The sequence below is a fragment of the Mustela erminea genome, chromosome 21, assembly GCF_009829155.1.
Source record: "Mustela erminea isolate mMusErm1 chromosome 21, mMusErm1.Pri, whole genome shotgun sequence".
NCBI lineage: Eukaryota > Metazoa > Chordata > Mammalia > Carnivora > Mustelidae > Mustela > Mustela erminea.
The window spans coordinates 38,683,115-38,699,772 of NC_045634.1; the positions used below are offsets into that span (position 1 = coordinate 38,683,115).

Sequence of the window (16,658 nt, forward strand, 5' to 3'; positions counted from 1 at the left end):
CTCCCGAACCCCAAAGGGCCCCGCAGGCCACCCCCGACCTGCCGGACCGGAAGTGCCCCTCCGTGTTTCAGGGCAAGAAAAGGCAATTCGAAAAGTGTATGTTTACATAAAAAGATTTTATTGATGACTTAAGGTAGCAGCTAACGAATTAAGAAAGCTTAGGGAGATATTACTCTCGGGGAGGGGGGTATATACGCACCTTGGAAAATATTTGGCTAAGTCATAAAATTAGCATTTTTAGTCATCTGTAAAGTGCTGAGAAATTTATCTCCAGTGACGCCTGCATTAATGGTTTTAAAGCACTAAGTACGACGCGGATACGCGAGCCCCCACGGCGCGTCATGGGTCTCAGCGCTCGGCCGCGCACCCGGACATGCGCCAAGTGATGGGGCCTGGATGGCAAGGCTGCCCACCTCGGCCCGCGCCCCACGGCCACACTGACCCGCACCGGGGCAGAGCCGACCGGCGCCGCTTCCATGCGTTTCCTGCGACAGGGAGACACATGCCACCGCAGCATCCGTGCCATCGGACACGAGGAGGGAGGCGGAGTTTGGCGTTGACGCTCGAGTGTACACGTTGGGAAGGTACTGAGTGTTTTGGTTCAAAGCAAACATCATTCGTGAAATGTTACAGATCTCATATCGACTAAAACGTTGACTGTTAATTTTTAATTGACAAAAATGCAATATAAAAATACTACTTTGTTAAAATATACAATACACACAGGACACCACTTGGGAAAACCCAGCTCACCTCAGAAAGCAAACCAGCGCCGCAGACCGGGGTGTGTTCAGGCTTTCTTCATGGTTGCCGAGTCCGGGCGGGAATTTACAGACAGTGTAAATAGAAGCCGGGACTCCGAACCAAGCAGTCATTATTCCGAGAACTGTTACTAAGTGTCCACACTACTAACTGGGTGTGTTTTGCCGAGGTTCTCAGTCCACAGATTAAATCCTCGGGGTGACGGCACAGGGGAGGGCTGGGAGCCCCCGCGCGTCTGCGGCGGTCAGGAGTGGGGCGCTCTCCAGCGGCTCCCGACGGCCCCCACGGGCCCTGCGGTTCCTCTCATCATCCGCACCTGCTTCTGCTCCTGGAGGGCGGGCGCCAGCTCGCAGGAAAACACCACCACCGTGATACTGCACGCTTCTCCCCCGAACACCGACTTCCTCCTCAACCGGCACAGATGCAGTCTACAGCCAGGGTCACCGACCCGGCAGAACGCCGCCCCCTTGGCGGGCCCCGGGCTCAGGCGCTCAGCAGGGGGATCTGCCAGACCATGACGGAGGAGGCCAGCTCCTCCGGGCGCTGCTGCCGGGCCTTCCTGCTCACCCGCCGGTGGCCCTGGCCCCCGCATGCCACGAGCACTGAGCTGGCTTTCGCCCTCCTGGCCCGCCGCCCCCGGCTCGGCAGGACGCTGGGGAGACGCAGGAGGTCGTAGACCACACTCTCCTCCGATCGGGGCTCCAGGGAGCCGGAGCCCTGCGAGGCAGTCAGGGATCCGGACGACGAGGAGAAATCGCTTCTGGGAGTCCCGGAGCCCAACGAGCCCCCCAGCCAGATGCCATCCGCACCGCTCTGACTTGGCCCGGGCCCCTCGCCGGGGGGTGCCTCCTTCTGCTCTTCCTCCGGGGCCTCCGCGCCGGGCGGTGGGCTGTCCGTGGGCTTGTCCTTGTCTGTCCTGACGGTGGCAGCGGCCATGACCAGGAACTTGACGGGCCCGTTGTGCGCGTGGTAGGAGACCATGCCTCTTCCTGAGCCATTCCGCACACGCCGCGTGCAACAGACAGGGTCACAGGGCAATCAGCAAGCATCCCTCTCTCGTCCAAACCACAGAAACCCACGCAGACCAACCCAGGCTGACCAACGGACAGCCTCAAACCAGAACAGCGCGTGGCCATGTTCTCGTGGCCTTTTACTGAATGCCCACAATGCTTTCAGAGTGATGGTCGGGACTCCCGGCGCCCGCAGTACAACAGTGGTCCCCCACTCCCCATACGGGGCTCCCCTCACTCGCACTTGAGAAACAGATGTGATTTTCCTAAGTCTTGACAGAAAGATTAAATGCCAGAAATGTGTCTGTTTGAGGCACAAGATGCTTAAAATGCCAGCAGCTTCCTGCTGTTTCTTGTTACACGAAGGCCCTGTGCTTTAGAACGAGTTCCTTCCGTGGTTTTAATTAAAATGGGGACTCTTCTTTCTAGCTATCTGGTTTATTTACAGATGGGGCACTTTTCAATTTAAGAGTGGCGTGAAGTTAATTTTAAAATCTTCACCTAACGTGAGAGCACATGTCAGAAACTACCCAGAGGTCTATTCTGAAAAAACAATTCGTTCCCATCCCCAAACGCCCTGACCCTACAGGTCATCAGGTGGGAACAGGGTGTCCACACTTCAAGCACTTCACAGGTCAGGTGACAGGGACTTGGCAAGTGTGCACCCTTCTTTACCAGGTGCTTTAAGGCCCGAGGCCCGTTCCTCGGTGAGCACAGCGGCAAGCTCGCAGGTACTGGGGGAGGGGGGGCGGAGGGGCAGGAAGGCTCAGACACCAGCGAGCAAGGTGTCCCCAGTGTGACAGCTGGGGGAAAACATGTCCGTGTCACCAAGGGAAGGTGAGCACATGCGTCTCCTACATGCCCATGACTCCGTGCCTGGCGTGTGCCCCAGAAGAACGGGGGCCGGTGTCAGCGGAGGTGGCCAGATGATCACGCGTGCAAAGGCGTCTCACCGCCCACACGCATGCGTCTTGGCAATAACGTTGAAACAAAAAAAGTCACGGAGGAATATGCATGTTAGGAGGCAATTCTAGAAAATGGGAAAAACAGCAAAAATACAAATTTGGTTTTTGGGGGTAAAGACTGGCAAGACTTTAGAGAAAAGCTGGTGACGGAATACGGTTCTGCATGGCTGTGGGGGGAGGGGCGCCGAAGGGAGGACTGGCACATCATGCCCAGGGGGCGGGGTCGCTGGACAGGGGCGCCTTCAGCAGCCCTGCGGAACTGGACGTCGCCACACCTGCGACTATGTGTGCCGTACCCGGATCACAGGACACAGAAATGAGGACAAAGACGAACAGAAGGACTCCTCAGCCCGACCAGGTGCCCCCGGATTTACGTAAAGATCTATTTACGACAGGCCCGTCACAGCTCACGGAGGACAGAAGGGCGTCTGGGGCCCAGGAAATACTCTGCGGTTGTCGCTTGGAAGAAACCGTAGGAACAGAATCCTCATTATCCCTCTGCTCAATTTCCTACAGGTTCTTTCTCTGAGACTTTCTTCTCCCGTGGCTCAGTGTAAAATTTAAGATCTTGGCTTGAGGTACAGAGCTCACGTTTCTCTGTATGGTTCATAGCTTTCCACAAACATCATTTTTACCAGCTTTGTTATACTCTAAAACGGGAGCACAGCCACTTTCTTAAATCTCTCCTCACCCCTGATTTTTAAGTTGGGTCCTGTTCTGTGCTGAGAAAAACTGAACGCTTCGTCAAATATCGTTTTTGCATCTTGCTTTGCTCCTCGTCTCGGCTGCCTCCCGAGGCAGATTTCTGAACCGAAACATCCCAACTACAGACACACACACACACCATCTTCAAGCTCACGTTCCCCAATCCCAGATCGCTTCCCGAAAAGACTGGACCCGTCCGAACTCCTGCCAACACGGCAAAAAAAGCCCGTTTGGACGCTGAGCTTCCTTCTTTGTGATATAAAATGTAACAAGCGTCCACGGCCACCAAGCAAAATCATCTCTAAATGACAGAAACTAATACGTGGCCATAAAGGGAACGTGCAAACACGTCCTGGGGTAGGAGTGACCCTGGGCCGCTGACATCTGCACAGAACACATGTGTGCACTGAACACTCAAGTCTACACTGAAAGGAAACACGCGAATTCCCCCTGCGTAAGCAGCTCCCGGCATGCGGAAGCATGAGGAGGGCTGAGTGAGTGCCCGGGCGGGACGGGGGCCCGGGGGGTGTCTACTCACCAGTCACCTTGGGGATGCCCTGCAGACGTGGGACGGGCAAGGCCACCACGACGCCCAAGCTGGTGCCGACCATCAGCAGGCCGTGGCAGACGAGCAGGCTGGTCACCGACAGGCGCTGGTGCCCTGCATAGAGAGAGGGAAGTGGGGGGTCTCGGCCGCTGCGCGGCGCTGGGGGCAGGCGCTCGGTGCCCCACCTGGACATGCCGCCGCCTCAAGCCTGAATACCCACCGTGCCACCCACGGCCTCCCGGGGCTCTCCGGCTACACACTGCGCTCACCCCGCTGCCGGGGAAGACAGGGACCGGGGCTGGGCTGCCGACCCAGGCACGCCAGCAGCAGGAGCCACCAGGCCTTCCAGGAGAGAGGGGCTCCACTGCGCCCAGGACGGATGTCCCCGCACATGACCCGCAGCCCCACTCAGACCTCCCGCAGCGTCTGCCAGAAGGGAGAAGGGCGCACCTGGGCTCAGCATGGGAAACGGTGTGGGAAATGTTCGCAGGGCACGGCAGAGTCACAGGGGCCAGCGCGGCTTTGGCTGCTTGTCCAGTTTGGTTTTATGGCCACGGCCCCAAGGCCCAGAGACGTCGGACAGCTTGCCGTGTGCAGGGCAGCCCAGAGGGTGCTGCTGGGCCGTGGGACTTGCCAGGACCACGCTAGGGCCACGCTTCCGAGGAGAGTCCCGGGGACGCCCCACGTCCCTCTGACGCCCACATGTGGACAAGAACCGCTGTTTGCTCCCGAGAAGCGACGGCAGCATTTAAAGACAACGTGCTGCTTCTCTTCTGTAGAAACGAAGGTCCCCTCCAAGGACTCTACGTCCCACTGAAGTCCATCTTGCAGAAAAAAATACGGACACAAATGGTCTAATACCAAGGCCCAAGGTAGACTGATGCAACTATTTGTATGTACTTTCTTGCAACAACACACACACACACACAACGAAAAACCGAACAAAAAAACTCTAAGACCCCCCAAAAAACCCAAGACCCCCCAATAAAAAAACAAAATCTACCAAAAAAAAAAAAAAGATTCGGCTTTATTTCTCAATATAGACTTATATGTTGTTTTAAAAGCCAATAGTGTTTATGTTCCCAGGAATTCTGGACATCTGCCTGTTTGAATGTCCTGGTTTTGGAGACGGGTGGGCACTGTTTATTTTGCATACAGGTATAAAATGCCTAGAAAACACACAGGTACAGGTGTGTGGGCATTTTCAGAAGGAAATGAGACCAACTCACAGCCAGTATGACTGAGTGACGCAGCGCGTGTTGGAAGGCTTATCCGCAGGCTCCTCATAACACACCCCCGGAGGGAACAGAAGCAGCAGCGAGCCTCGCAGTGGGGGAGGACACGCACCAGCTGGGGCTCTCTCCAGCCCAGAAGAGAACCACAGCACGTGGGCAGGGCCCAGCTGCTGGCTAACCCGGGATCGGCCGCCGCTGACCACAGCTGGCTAACCCGGGATCGGCCGCCGACTGACCACGGCTGGCTAACCCGGGATCGGCCGCCACTGACCACGGCTGGCTAACCCGGGATCGGCCGCCGACTGACCAGTGCTGGCTAACCCGGGAACGGCCGCCGACTGACCACGGCTGGCTAACCCGGGATCGGCCGCCGACTGACCACGGCTGGCTAACCCGGGATCGGCCGCCGCTGACCACGGCTGGCTAACCCGGGATCGGCCGCCACTGACCAGTGCTGGCTAACCCGGGATCGGCAGCCGACGGACCACAGCTGGCTAACCCGGGATCGGCCGCCGACTGACCAGTGCTGGCTAACCCGGGATCGGCCGCCGATGGACCACGGCTGGCTAACCCGGGATCGGCCGCCGCTGACCACGGCTGGCTAACCCGGGATCGGCCACCGACTGACCAGTGCTGGCTAACCCGGGATCGGCCGCCGACGGACCACGGCTGGCTAACGCAGGATCGCTTGTTCTGGCAGCAGGTGAACTTGGCTTTGCGGCACGCCACCCACAACCAGCCCTCACCAAGCCCCACACGCGTCACCCCACCCCCTCCGTTCCATATTCTTCTCTCCCCACATCCAACACCAATGTTCCCCTTTCAGAGACCAGCCTTTCTAGAACTTGACCCCTTATCCTGTTTCTCCCGCATCAAAGGTAACTCTTCCTCTAGCACCTGCTGCTGAAGCTGGAGACACTGTCAACATTATTACGATCCACCAACCACCAGCAACCATCAACGAGCAAAACAAAACCTGCCCCGGGGACCACCAGCCTCCCTCCGTCCCTTTAAACTACGGCTAAAGACATAAACACGTATACGCAGGGTATCTGGCCAGAATACAACCGGCACTGAATTTGTGGATTTTGACAACTTGCTTTACTGCCCATGTGGGCAGGGGACCCAGATAACTTCTCCGAGGTTTTCACCAGGCATGACTGCGTCAGCTTTTGCTGTTAACTTCTCCAAACCAAAATCTAATTTCAATCTCTTTACCTCCCTGGTTCCCACATCTTCAAACGTCTGCAGCAAAGCTCCTCCCTCACGCATATGCACACGTGTGTACACACATGTATACATGCACACACGCACAAACCCAAACTCACGTGCACACACCTGCACCAACACATGCACATGCGCACACCAGCCCTCGGGCCTTGAGCTCGGCCGTGCCCTGCCTGGCTCCCCTCCTGGCCTCCTGGCACGCACACCGGAGAGCACGCACACCGGAGGGCTCTCGTGGCTCCTCACACACTCTCTTTCCAACTCCGCACACTCCTCTCTCCTGCGGAGGCCGCTGTCTGACGTTCGGACGGTATCTGATGTTCTGACCCACACTTTCGGCCCCGCCCCATCCCTCTTGGCGCACCGGGCGGGATTTATTCGCCAACTGCAGCCCCTTTCCCGACTCCCCGTCCACGCCCCAAACCCTCCTTTTCTTTCCTACAGGCTGCTCTGCTCAGCAGCACCCAGGGCGTGGCCTGGTTTTCCCAAACGAGCGTTTTGTGACCCCATGTCTGTTGATGATTTTATGTGCTTCCCGGGAAACCCAGGTCCCAACCTCAAACATTCTGGCCGGTCCTCCCCTCATCAGTCTTGGCCCAGGGGACTCCGCTTCTCCCTGGGTTCACGCGGCCGCGTGGGTGCCCCCGGACCACAGCGGGGCCCCACCGTCCGCCCCCACATCCTCCGCCGGCTGCTGCCGGATGCTCCTTCCAGGCTCAGCCTTGCCTCTTCCTTCCCTCCCCCCTCCCCCTGCACAGCTGCTGCCTGCTTGTGCACACACGTGCGACACGCCTGCAGGTCCCAGCCACGTGCTCATGTACACGAGCCACGAGCCTACAGGGGGCGGCCGGGGGCCTGCACACTCCAGTGATGTGCTTACACGCAGTACCTACACGCACGCATACAGCAGCCACGCGTCTGCACGCACGCCGGCCACGTGCTCGCATTCAGCAGCTACACACACGCACCAGCTCCATGTAACAAACACATACTATCTACATCTCACACGCACCAGATACGGGAGAATATTCTAGCTACACACTCGTATGTATCAGCTCCGTGACACAGAAACACACGCTGGCCAGAAGCGCGAATAGACTGGCCACGTGGCCACACAATCCCTCCAAGTGTCTACCTGCTAATGACATGCTCACACACGCCCGCTGCCTGCCTGTGCTTCCTGGCTACAGCCTGAACACACGCTGGCCACACGCTTCTGTATATGCTGCACATGTGACACACGTGCATGTACAGGTAGCTCATGTTCACACACACCAGCCACATGCACACACTTGCCCCACGCATGCGCACACTTCAGTCTCATGCACAGACGCATTAGCCACCCGCACACACACTAGCCGACTGCACACACACTAGCCGCACGCACACACACTAGTCGCACGCACACACACTAGCCGGTCGCACACACACTAGCCGATCACACACACTAGCTGCACGCACACACTAGTTGCACGCACACACTAGCCGCACGCACACACACTAGCCACACACGTGCCACACGCACACACTAGCCGCACGCACACACTAGCCGCACGCACGCACTAACCACACGCACACACTAGTTGCACGCACACACTAGCCGCACGCGCACACCAGCCGCACGCGCACACGAGCCGCACGCACACACACTAGCCACACGCACACACATTAGTCACACGCACACACTAGCCGCACGCGCACACTAGCCGAACGCACACCCTAATCGCACGCACACACGAGCCGCACGCACACACTAGCCGCACGCGCACACTAGCCGCACGCGCACACTAATCGCACGCACACACGAGCCGCACGCACACACTAGCCGCACGCGCACACTAGCCGCACGTGCACACTAGCCGCCCGCACACACCCTAGCCGCACGCACACACACTAGTCGCACCCACACACTAGCCGCACGCACACACTAGCCACACGCACACACTAGTCGCACGCATACTAGTCGCACGCGCACACTAGTCGCACGCGCACACACGAGCCGCACGCGCACACTAGCCGCACGCACACACACTAGCCGCACGCGCACACTAGCTGCACACACACACACTAGCCACCTGCTGTCCCCACAGCACCCTTCCCACTCTGTGCCTGGGGGGCTCCCAGCCACGATGCGGTGTCTCTGGCGTCCCCCAGAGCCCTCCCCGCCCCGGTGAGCCTCCTCCTCCTGTCTGCTCTTCCACGGGAGCTCCCTGCTCCCCTCATCTGGTCCCATTGGGCTCAACTACAAGCAACGCCTACGGTGAAGGGCTTCTGACCTACGGGAACCAAGCTGAGGCACACACTCACCCTGTGTCCTTGCCCGGAAGGGGCCGGGCCTGTGCAGCACGCCCCCTTCTCCCCTGGGGCCCCCCGGCCCGTCCGATTACCTGGCAGCATGTGGTGAACGGGGGTGGCTATGTTGACGTCCTGCAGGTGCTTGAGCGTCTCCGTGTGGAAGAGGCGAAGCGTGGACCCAGAGGTGAAGGCGATCCAGACCCCCACGCCAGCGATGACCATGTGAGAGACCACCATGCCCTCCTCCTGGTGGGCCTCCAGCTGGTTCTGGGGAAATCAAGGAGACGCGATGCCTGGGGCTCCGGGTACAACCAGAGACTTGACGGTGGTCAAGATGACGGATGGTGACGGTGTCACCATCAGCCACCGCTGGCCACTGCCAGCCCCCACGCCACAACTGAACAGCCAGGTGAGACAGCCGCCCTGACCGTGAGCGTCCAGCTGGCACTCCAGAGGGGCCCAGCGTGACCCCCAAGGACCTACGGCGAGGGGACCACCACTCCAAAGCCACACACGCCTCTGTCCCCAAGACACAAGGCAGCGACCAAACGGTACTCGTCCCGCTCCGAAGCAGTAGTCCCGGTGTTTCCCAGGGACCCGGACCCTCGCGAGCTGCCGGGGAGCAGGGGGGCTGGAAGGTCAGGGATCACGAAGGCCAGCTGGTGTGCAGCCCGCAGCCCCCTTCCCCAAACCCGGAGCAGGGAATGGAGGCCGTACCCTGGCCTCGGGAGAGCCCTGGGAAGGCCTGCCTGACCTCACTGCTCCGAGCGCTCGTGGGTGGCCCGCGGGTCTCTGGGTCTGCCCCCAGCCCTGGCCTGGTCCCCAAAGGCCACCTGCTACTTCCCTGTGGGGCCAGGTCTTTCCTGAGCATCTGGCCGAGCTCTGCCCCGTGACCCCATCCTGACAGCCCTGGGCCACAAGGACCTGTGATGGGGGAACTCGGCCACAGCCGGGATGGGCCAGGCCTGGGCGGGCAGCGAGTGGCAGCCCTGACAGGTCTGGAGGAAGAGTGAGCAGGGGTGAAGTTTGCAGAGTCAGCGTCAAGTCGCCGCACCTTCAGAGCAGCCCCTAAGCCCCGCAGCCCATCAAATCCCGCGCGACCCTGCAAAGGGCAGGGAAAGCAGACGGGCTCGCTTCTCTGATTGCCGGGCTGCTCCTGAGCATCAGGGAACGGGGGCTGCTCAGAGCCCGTCACCCCGCCGAGCAGGCGTGTTCACACGTGCTGTGTGCCTACCCCACGCAGAGAGCGGCCGCCGGGCTCCACCCCTCACCCACCCGCGCCCTGCGGAGCCCGCCGGAAGCCCAGCCGGGGGCGAACATTTCTGCAGCGGTCGAGGCAGAGCCCTTGTCACCTGTGCTCAAGAGACCCAGACAGGGCGGGACCCCACTCTCCAAGCTGGCCTGGACCACCCCCCTCCACGCCCATCACAGGAGCAGACGCGGCCTCACCCTTCCGCGGACTTCTCGGCGAAGGAAGTTCCATTCCTATCTCTGGGGACCAGCACAGAATTCCTGAGGAAGCAGAGGGTCACTACGCCCCACAGCCACATGTCTGCCCGTGGGGCTGATTAGTGGGACGGTGGCGGCGGGGTGACCATGGGAGGCTGCGGAGACTGGCGGGCATCTCCGCACGTGCCCCTCGCCCCTGCCAGGACAGGCCAGCCCTGCCCACCAGGACCCCCAGACATCACTATAGCATAGGCTGCTGGCCCTCGAGCGACGCCAGCAGGCCCGGGGTGGGGCCCAGAACTGTTTCTGGAATGTTCTCACGAGTGCTGCTGGGCCCCGTCCACCTTCACGTTATTTGTCTCCTGCTGTCTGTCTTCCATCCTCTAACTGGTCACGTCACGCACCTCCGCGCCATGCTCCCTGAATGCCACGGGAGTGTGGGGGTGCGGGGGTCGCGCACGGTCCGCGCTGTGCTCCCGGAACCGTGCGGGAGAGCCGGGGTCGCGCAGGGTCCGTGACGGCTGCCGCTACGCTTTCTGCACTTCGTGGCCAGTCACGCGTCTTCCCAGAGCTGGGCTCTCTGCGGGCCCGCGGGCCCTGTGGGGTTGGCCCGGTTGGCTCCTCCACATAGGTGGTCTCCAGCAGCAGCCCCCAAAACTGCCAGCAAACTGACCTTCAGAGAACACGAAGGTCAGAACGTCTTCACACATCAAATCCCTCGGCGGCTCGCCACCTTGCGTGGCAGGGGGGCCGTCCCAACAGAAAGGACACGTGCGCCCTGAGAAAGCCAGCCAGACACGATACCTCCCATGGGATCCCCCAGTACGGTGACCCCGAGGGGCCTCCTCTGAGAGCTTCCAGGTGCAGGGGAGAGAAGTCCCAACTCCTGGGTGTTCCCACCACATCTGTGCCAACCGCACCTCCCACCGGGCCATCGGACGTGCCCACACCCTTCTCCTACCCGAGATGCTCCAAGACCTTTCCTTTTAGGGATCCCTGCTCTGCTGGGCCAGCCCGGCCTCATGGGGTTCTCGGGTGGGAATAATTTACACTGTTCTTGTCCTGCCCTCCATATTCTTGGCATCAAAGCCACGATTGCTCTCTTCCTGCCAACTGCGTGGCGTGGCCAGAGCTCTGACCTGTCGGCTTCAGGAGGCAGGGGCTTGCAGGATGCTGGAGACGCACATCCAAAAGGAAACCCAGAAGAGCCACCTGTGACCAACGGGAGGCGTCTGGACCTCGCGGGTCTGAGTGTGGCACCTGGTGACCTTCCTAGGGTCTCCCTTCCTCTGCCGCCGTCCTTGGGCTCACGTAGTCAGAGCCGATCTACCCTGGTCTGCACGGATCCACCGCTCCCCTGACTGTCCGCCGCCCTCCAGCTCATGTGGGGGCTCCGGGCTGCAGGCCGACATCCCATCTTCTGAGACCCCAGAACACGCCACCACGTGTGTCCCAGAATAGGCTTCACGCATGTCTTAAAACACATCTCAGAGGGCGCTGGCAAAATGGCTGAAGGTCCTACCCGGCTGCGCTGACGGTCCTTCCCCAGGAGAAGGTGGACAGACGTCTTCCGAAGTCCAAATGTCTACAGTTCAGAGCTCGTGGAGGTTCCCACCAGTCACGGCAAGGTGCCGGCAGCGCGTATGCACGGACGACGGGGGTCCTCCCCGAGCGGCCTCCTATCTCGAGGGCCGTTCGCATGCTGGTGGGATTTCCAGTCAGGACCTGACTCCTTCCGTTGGCCGAAAGCAATATTTATTATCTGAGCTCACTGTGAGGGGAGGCGCGGAATGATGGCGGACGGCCCGGCTTCTCTGTCCTCTATAAGGACTCCTCCTTCTCAGGACGCTAACGCTTGGTCACAGAGATGGACGCTATTTTCTGCATTTGTCATTTACAAAACTTTCTTCTTGTACAAACACATACACACACCAAATGGGAACAAAAAATGTTCTACAACTTTACCACATTCACTGTTTCTTTACTATGACAACTTCTAAGCATGGGTCACGCTCTGAAAACCTCCCCCACGGCAGAGTAATGAGAACGTTCTACCGCTTTCTATCTAAGTTTGTGACTTTGTTTATGTTTTACAATTTCCTCCATCTGGAACGTTGAGGAGGGTTAAGACCCGGGGCCTGCGCACGGCCCCCTACGTCCACAGGGCGGGCTCTCTCCTGACCCTTCACTGAGTAACACCAGCCTTGCACTGACCGGAAAAGCCCCTGACCAGGGCCAATTTTCCCCATATCCTCGAAGACCCTCTATTACATTCATACTAAATGCATCTTTTGCAGTAACGTCTGTGTCTGTTAGCGGCTCAGTAATGCTCCGCGCTCCCACGGACACACGGCTGCGCGGCAGCCGCATGACCTGGTTAAGCAGACACCTCGATGGAGGGCCGTCCTTCTGGTGGGGCCACGGGCCAGGGATGCCCTGACCACCAGCGTCGCAGCTCAATGGAAATGCATCCCTCCCGGGCCACAGACTCACCAAAGACGACTCACCTCTATTGTGTGCGTGTCGGTGCGGATCGTGAACACCAGGCCTCCGGAAGCCGCCCAGAGCGCGTCCTCTGCCATGACGAGGCTCCTAACTGGCAGGACGCCTAACTGTATCACTTCCTGAGGGTCGGAATTCCAGGATCCATCTTAAAAGAGAAAGTTACTTTCATTCAGACTCTGCTATCCGTGCACAGGACCTGGGGGCAAGGATCACAGACCACATTTTGCTTGTCCTTTGGTGTTTTTAAGGAAGGCTTACACCCACCCTGGGGCTGGAACCCATGAGCCTGGGTCTCGGGTCACAGGCTCTACCAACCAAACCAGCCCGGCACCCCACAGACGGTTTTGAACAACAAGCAAAATACTGTTGGTAATTCCGAGGCTGTCGCGTGGGTCTGGGTATCCCAGGCTCGCAGAGCGGGCGTCCTCGCCGTGAGGCCACCGGAGTGACGGTGCACGGAGCAACGTTCAGACCCCGGCCTGGCCGCCCGGTACGAACCACCCAACCCCGTCTCGGCTTCCTTCTCTGCAACACGGGGACAACTCTGCCACGCGCCCCCAGAGCCGCGTGAGAGGGTGAGGGCGACAAGGCGATCCGAGGCTCGGCACAGCGCCCGGCACAGCCGTGTCCGGCGAGTCCTGTCGCCTACAGCGACACGCACAGAACGACTCGGGCATCAGGACGGCTCTGCACCCGAGCCAGCGTGGGACAGTTTCACGTGTCCCCGTCACCGGCTCTCCCCTCTGAAAGTCCCCTCGCCACGCACGGTGGATCAATACCCACCACGTCTTCACTGAATTTCAAAAAATAAAAAGCCAGAACTGAGGAGGCTTTCCTCTTCTCAGCAACTCCCCCTGCATTCCCGACACACGGGCAGGGATGAAATAGTTTGGTTTGAAAATATTTTCAAAGACCTGCTGAGGGGGCCTGTCCCACTGGGCATGAAGTGCGAGTCGACAGGGACGGCCACAGAAAACATCAAAAGCCAGAGCTGACCAACGTTTTCAAAGTGACGGCGTAACTACCCTGGGAAACAGTAAAACGGATGCTTCAGTTCCTCAGGTAACCATCACTTAAGCCGTCGTGCCAAAAACACAACGACGGCTCTGAGTCCGGCCCCGCATCCTCCCGGAACAAGCCCTCTGAACACGGAAGGCGGCAAGGTCCCGGCTGCACACCGAGGGCTGCTCCTGGCTTCTGCAGGAACCGCCGACCCTTCTAATCCGATCCCTGTTTGTGAGTGACCGTCCCAAGCCGAGCGCGCAGATTCCAAAACGCCCCGAGGCACGTTCTGCATTTCGAGACGCACGTTCAAGTTATGACTCAGCGGCAGTGGGAACACTTCTATGCTGCAGTTAAGTCCAAAAGATGCTCTTATGCCAGGTCCCCTGGGGCGTTGGGGAGGACACAGCCTTGGGCCCTGGGCAGCAGGTGGCAGCTCTAGCCAACAGACCAGCTGCCTGGGGACAGCCTCTTTCTGGAGTCTTTACTGCCCACCTGAATGCTGCACTGGGCTGCCCAACCGGCGGCCACAGGACATGCCGATGACATATTGAGCTGACACTTAAAAATCGGGCAATTTCCTACAGATTTCCAGATTTCAAGCTCCTTAAAAAGTTGAAGACTCGCAACAGAGCTTGGCTGAGCAGTGGTGGAAGCGTGAGGGCCTCCAGCCAGGCAAGCCTCCCACTGCGGAAAACAGCTGTTTTAGTCAGACGTGCAGCAGAGAAGCGGGACCCGTGGGAACGGCCGTCCGCAGAAAGACAAGTCACGAGCGCTGGCGAGGACACGGAGGGCAGGGAGCCCGTGTGCGCGGCCGGCCCAGCCAGAGCCGACGGGGAGAGGAAACAGCGTCCCACGGTGACTGTTCATCATACCTGAATCAACACGCGCTTCTCTCTAAACGCAGCCGAGCCTGCACAGAAGCCACGTGCCCCAGCCGCTGCACTCACTGCACGGGGCACACCTGCTGTCCCCTGCCCACGGGACGGCCACGGCCACCCCCGCTCCTTCCCACCTTCCCAGCTCCCCTCCTGGGGGGCTGCAGCGGCCCTGGTGTCCCGGCAGGGCTCCCATTCCCCCGGATGACGGGCCCCCCTCGGGTTTGGCCCCATGGCCTCCCTGCAGAGGCTCTGACCCAGCACCTCCCTGGGCTCCCTGGGCATCATGAGTGCCCCAAGCTGGGAGAAGCAGCCCCAGGAGGTACAGACCCGCTGTGCCCCTCTGGTGTCCCTGAACCCCCCGGAATGCTGGGTCACGCCTGAGACAAGAGGGAGCCGGGGGTGGGGACGGGGGTGGGGGCGGCGGCCGGTGCACGCGTCTCGGGGTTCCCAGCTGTCGGGCTGGTGCAGACCGGCTCCCGCCACTCCCACGGGCGGCCTGCGGTTCCCCCACCTGAAAAAACAAAGCCCCGTGGCCTGCGTGATGGCAGGGACCACAAGGAGGCCGGGGTCCCGCCCACGGGGAGAAGGACACGTGTGGACATCAGGACTTTGTGGAACGGGAACACGTCAGCCGGGAGACCCACGTCTGAAACCACTTCCCGCCTGGCAGCTGGGATGCTGGCGCTTCACGTCGTCCGCTCGGGGTTGAGGAAGCCGCACGTACCTTGGGACGCACGGTGACAGACACGGGGACGTGACCCAGGGACGTGAAGCTCCGTGCAGAGCCAACCCCCAGAAACACTACGAGAGTGGACGTGTAGACGGGCACACGGTGCAGACACGCTTACCTTCTGCCTTGGTGTAGACGGCCACGGCGCCGTTGACCAGGCCGGCGTACAGGCTCTGGGGCGTGCAGGCGAGGCTCATGACCGTGGACTTGTCCGGCGTGAAGAAATGCTGCAGACGCACCTTCTTGGAGCCTTGGCTGCTCTTGTACACGGAGATGCTGCGAGGGGGACCGGGAGCCGGTGAGCGTGTGCTCGGGGACCGGCAGCTCCCGCAGTGCCCAGCCCCGCCCCGCCCCAGCCTGCATGGGAACGCGGCCGCCACCCCGATCTCGTCCCGCTGCTGCGAAGGAGAAACCATGAAGAAGCCACTTCTTCCGAGGTGACTTCACAGCAGGAAAACCCCGCGGCGTGCTGTGAACAGGCCAACGCTCCGCCCGCGTACGGCCCAGACCACGGCCCTGTCCTACCCCAGACGTGAGCAGTCAGCCGCTCGGAGAACAGGAAGAGACAGGCAGGGGGAAACCGCCAGCGGAACTAGAAGGTCCTCTGCGGTCACTCCCACGGGCGGCGACCTGGCCTCCTGACGTGTGGCCTAAGCCCTAACAGACGGGCAGGTGACCGTCCGTCCCCACTGCCCGAGCTCCTCTCGGGGTGTCGGCAGCGGCTCACCTCCCCTCCTCAGTCCCCAGGCAGACGGTGGGCACGCCCAGCGCCCCCCGGGCCGCGGCCAAGGGCTGCGCAGGCCGCTCCTCCGTGGGGACAAACACCATGCACAGGATTCGAGACTCCACGTTGAAGCACTCGATGACCTTGGGCGTGGAGTTTTGAAACGAGACGATGGCGATCTGGCCCATTTGGTTGGTGCAGCTTCCGATCTGGGTCGGGGTTGGGGAGGAGAGAGGCATGTCTGGGCATCCACGGCACACCGACCCCTGCCTCCGGTGCCCAGGGCCGCGGGGACATTCCGGGTTGCCACGGGAACGGACGCGCCTCCCAGACTCCAGAGCCGCTGACACAGTCTGCTACCGGAGCCCGCTTCTTCTTTTCAACGAATGGGGTTACTTTCCCTTTTAATTTTCATAACAAGAGCACAGTTTGGGATTGTTTTTAATTCCTCTTTCTATCCCGGGGAAGCCACGTCCCAGCGCCACGCAGCAGTGGTGGCCTGCTCGGCACAGCATGAAGGCTTCCACGCACGTGAGAGTCGACCCCACGCCACACAGGCTCACCCCAGGAAACAAGGACTTACAAAAAGAGCGCATGTCACGCGCCTCCCATGGCCACCGG

General features: G+C 60.3%; 1 protein-coding gene across 6 annotated transcripts in view; it reads right to left on the reverse strand.

Moving 5' to 3' along the window:
• Window positions 1-87: 87 nt before the first annotated feature.
• Window positions 88-16,658, reverse strand: part of ARHGEF10 (Rho guanine nucleotide exchange factor 10) — an 87,112-nt gene continuing 70,541 nt past the window's right edge. For 4 of the 6 annotated variants that reach the window (XM_032329070.1, XM_032329072.1, XM_032329068.1 and 1 more), the window contains exons 24-29: window positions 16,041-16,246; window positions 15,432-15,589; window positions 12,703-12,845; window positions 8,839-9,013; window positions 3,981-4,103; window positions 88-1,751 (exon numbers count right to left, since the gene is read on the reverse strand). In XM_032329070.1, coding sequence (XP_032184961.1) covers window positions 1,246-1,751; window positions 3,981-4,103; window positions 8,839-9,013; window positions 12,703-12,845; window positions 15,432-15,589; window positions 16,041-16,246 — 1,311 coding nt within the window. In that variant the 3' untranslated portion in view covers window positions 88-1,245. The remainder of the gene's footprint in view (window positions 1,752-3,980; window positions 4,104-8,838; window positions 9,014-12,702; window positions 12,846-15,431; window positions 15,590-16,040; window positions 16,247-16,658) is intronic. The other 2 variants (XM_032329071.1, XM_032329069.1) reach the window with 1 other exon arrangement.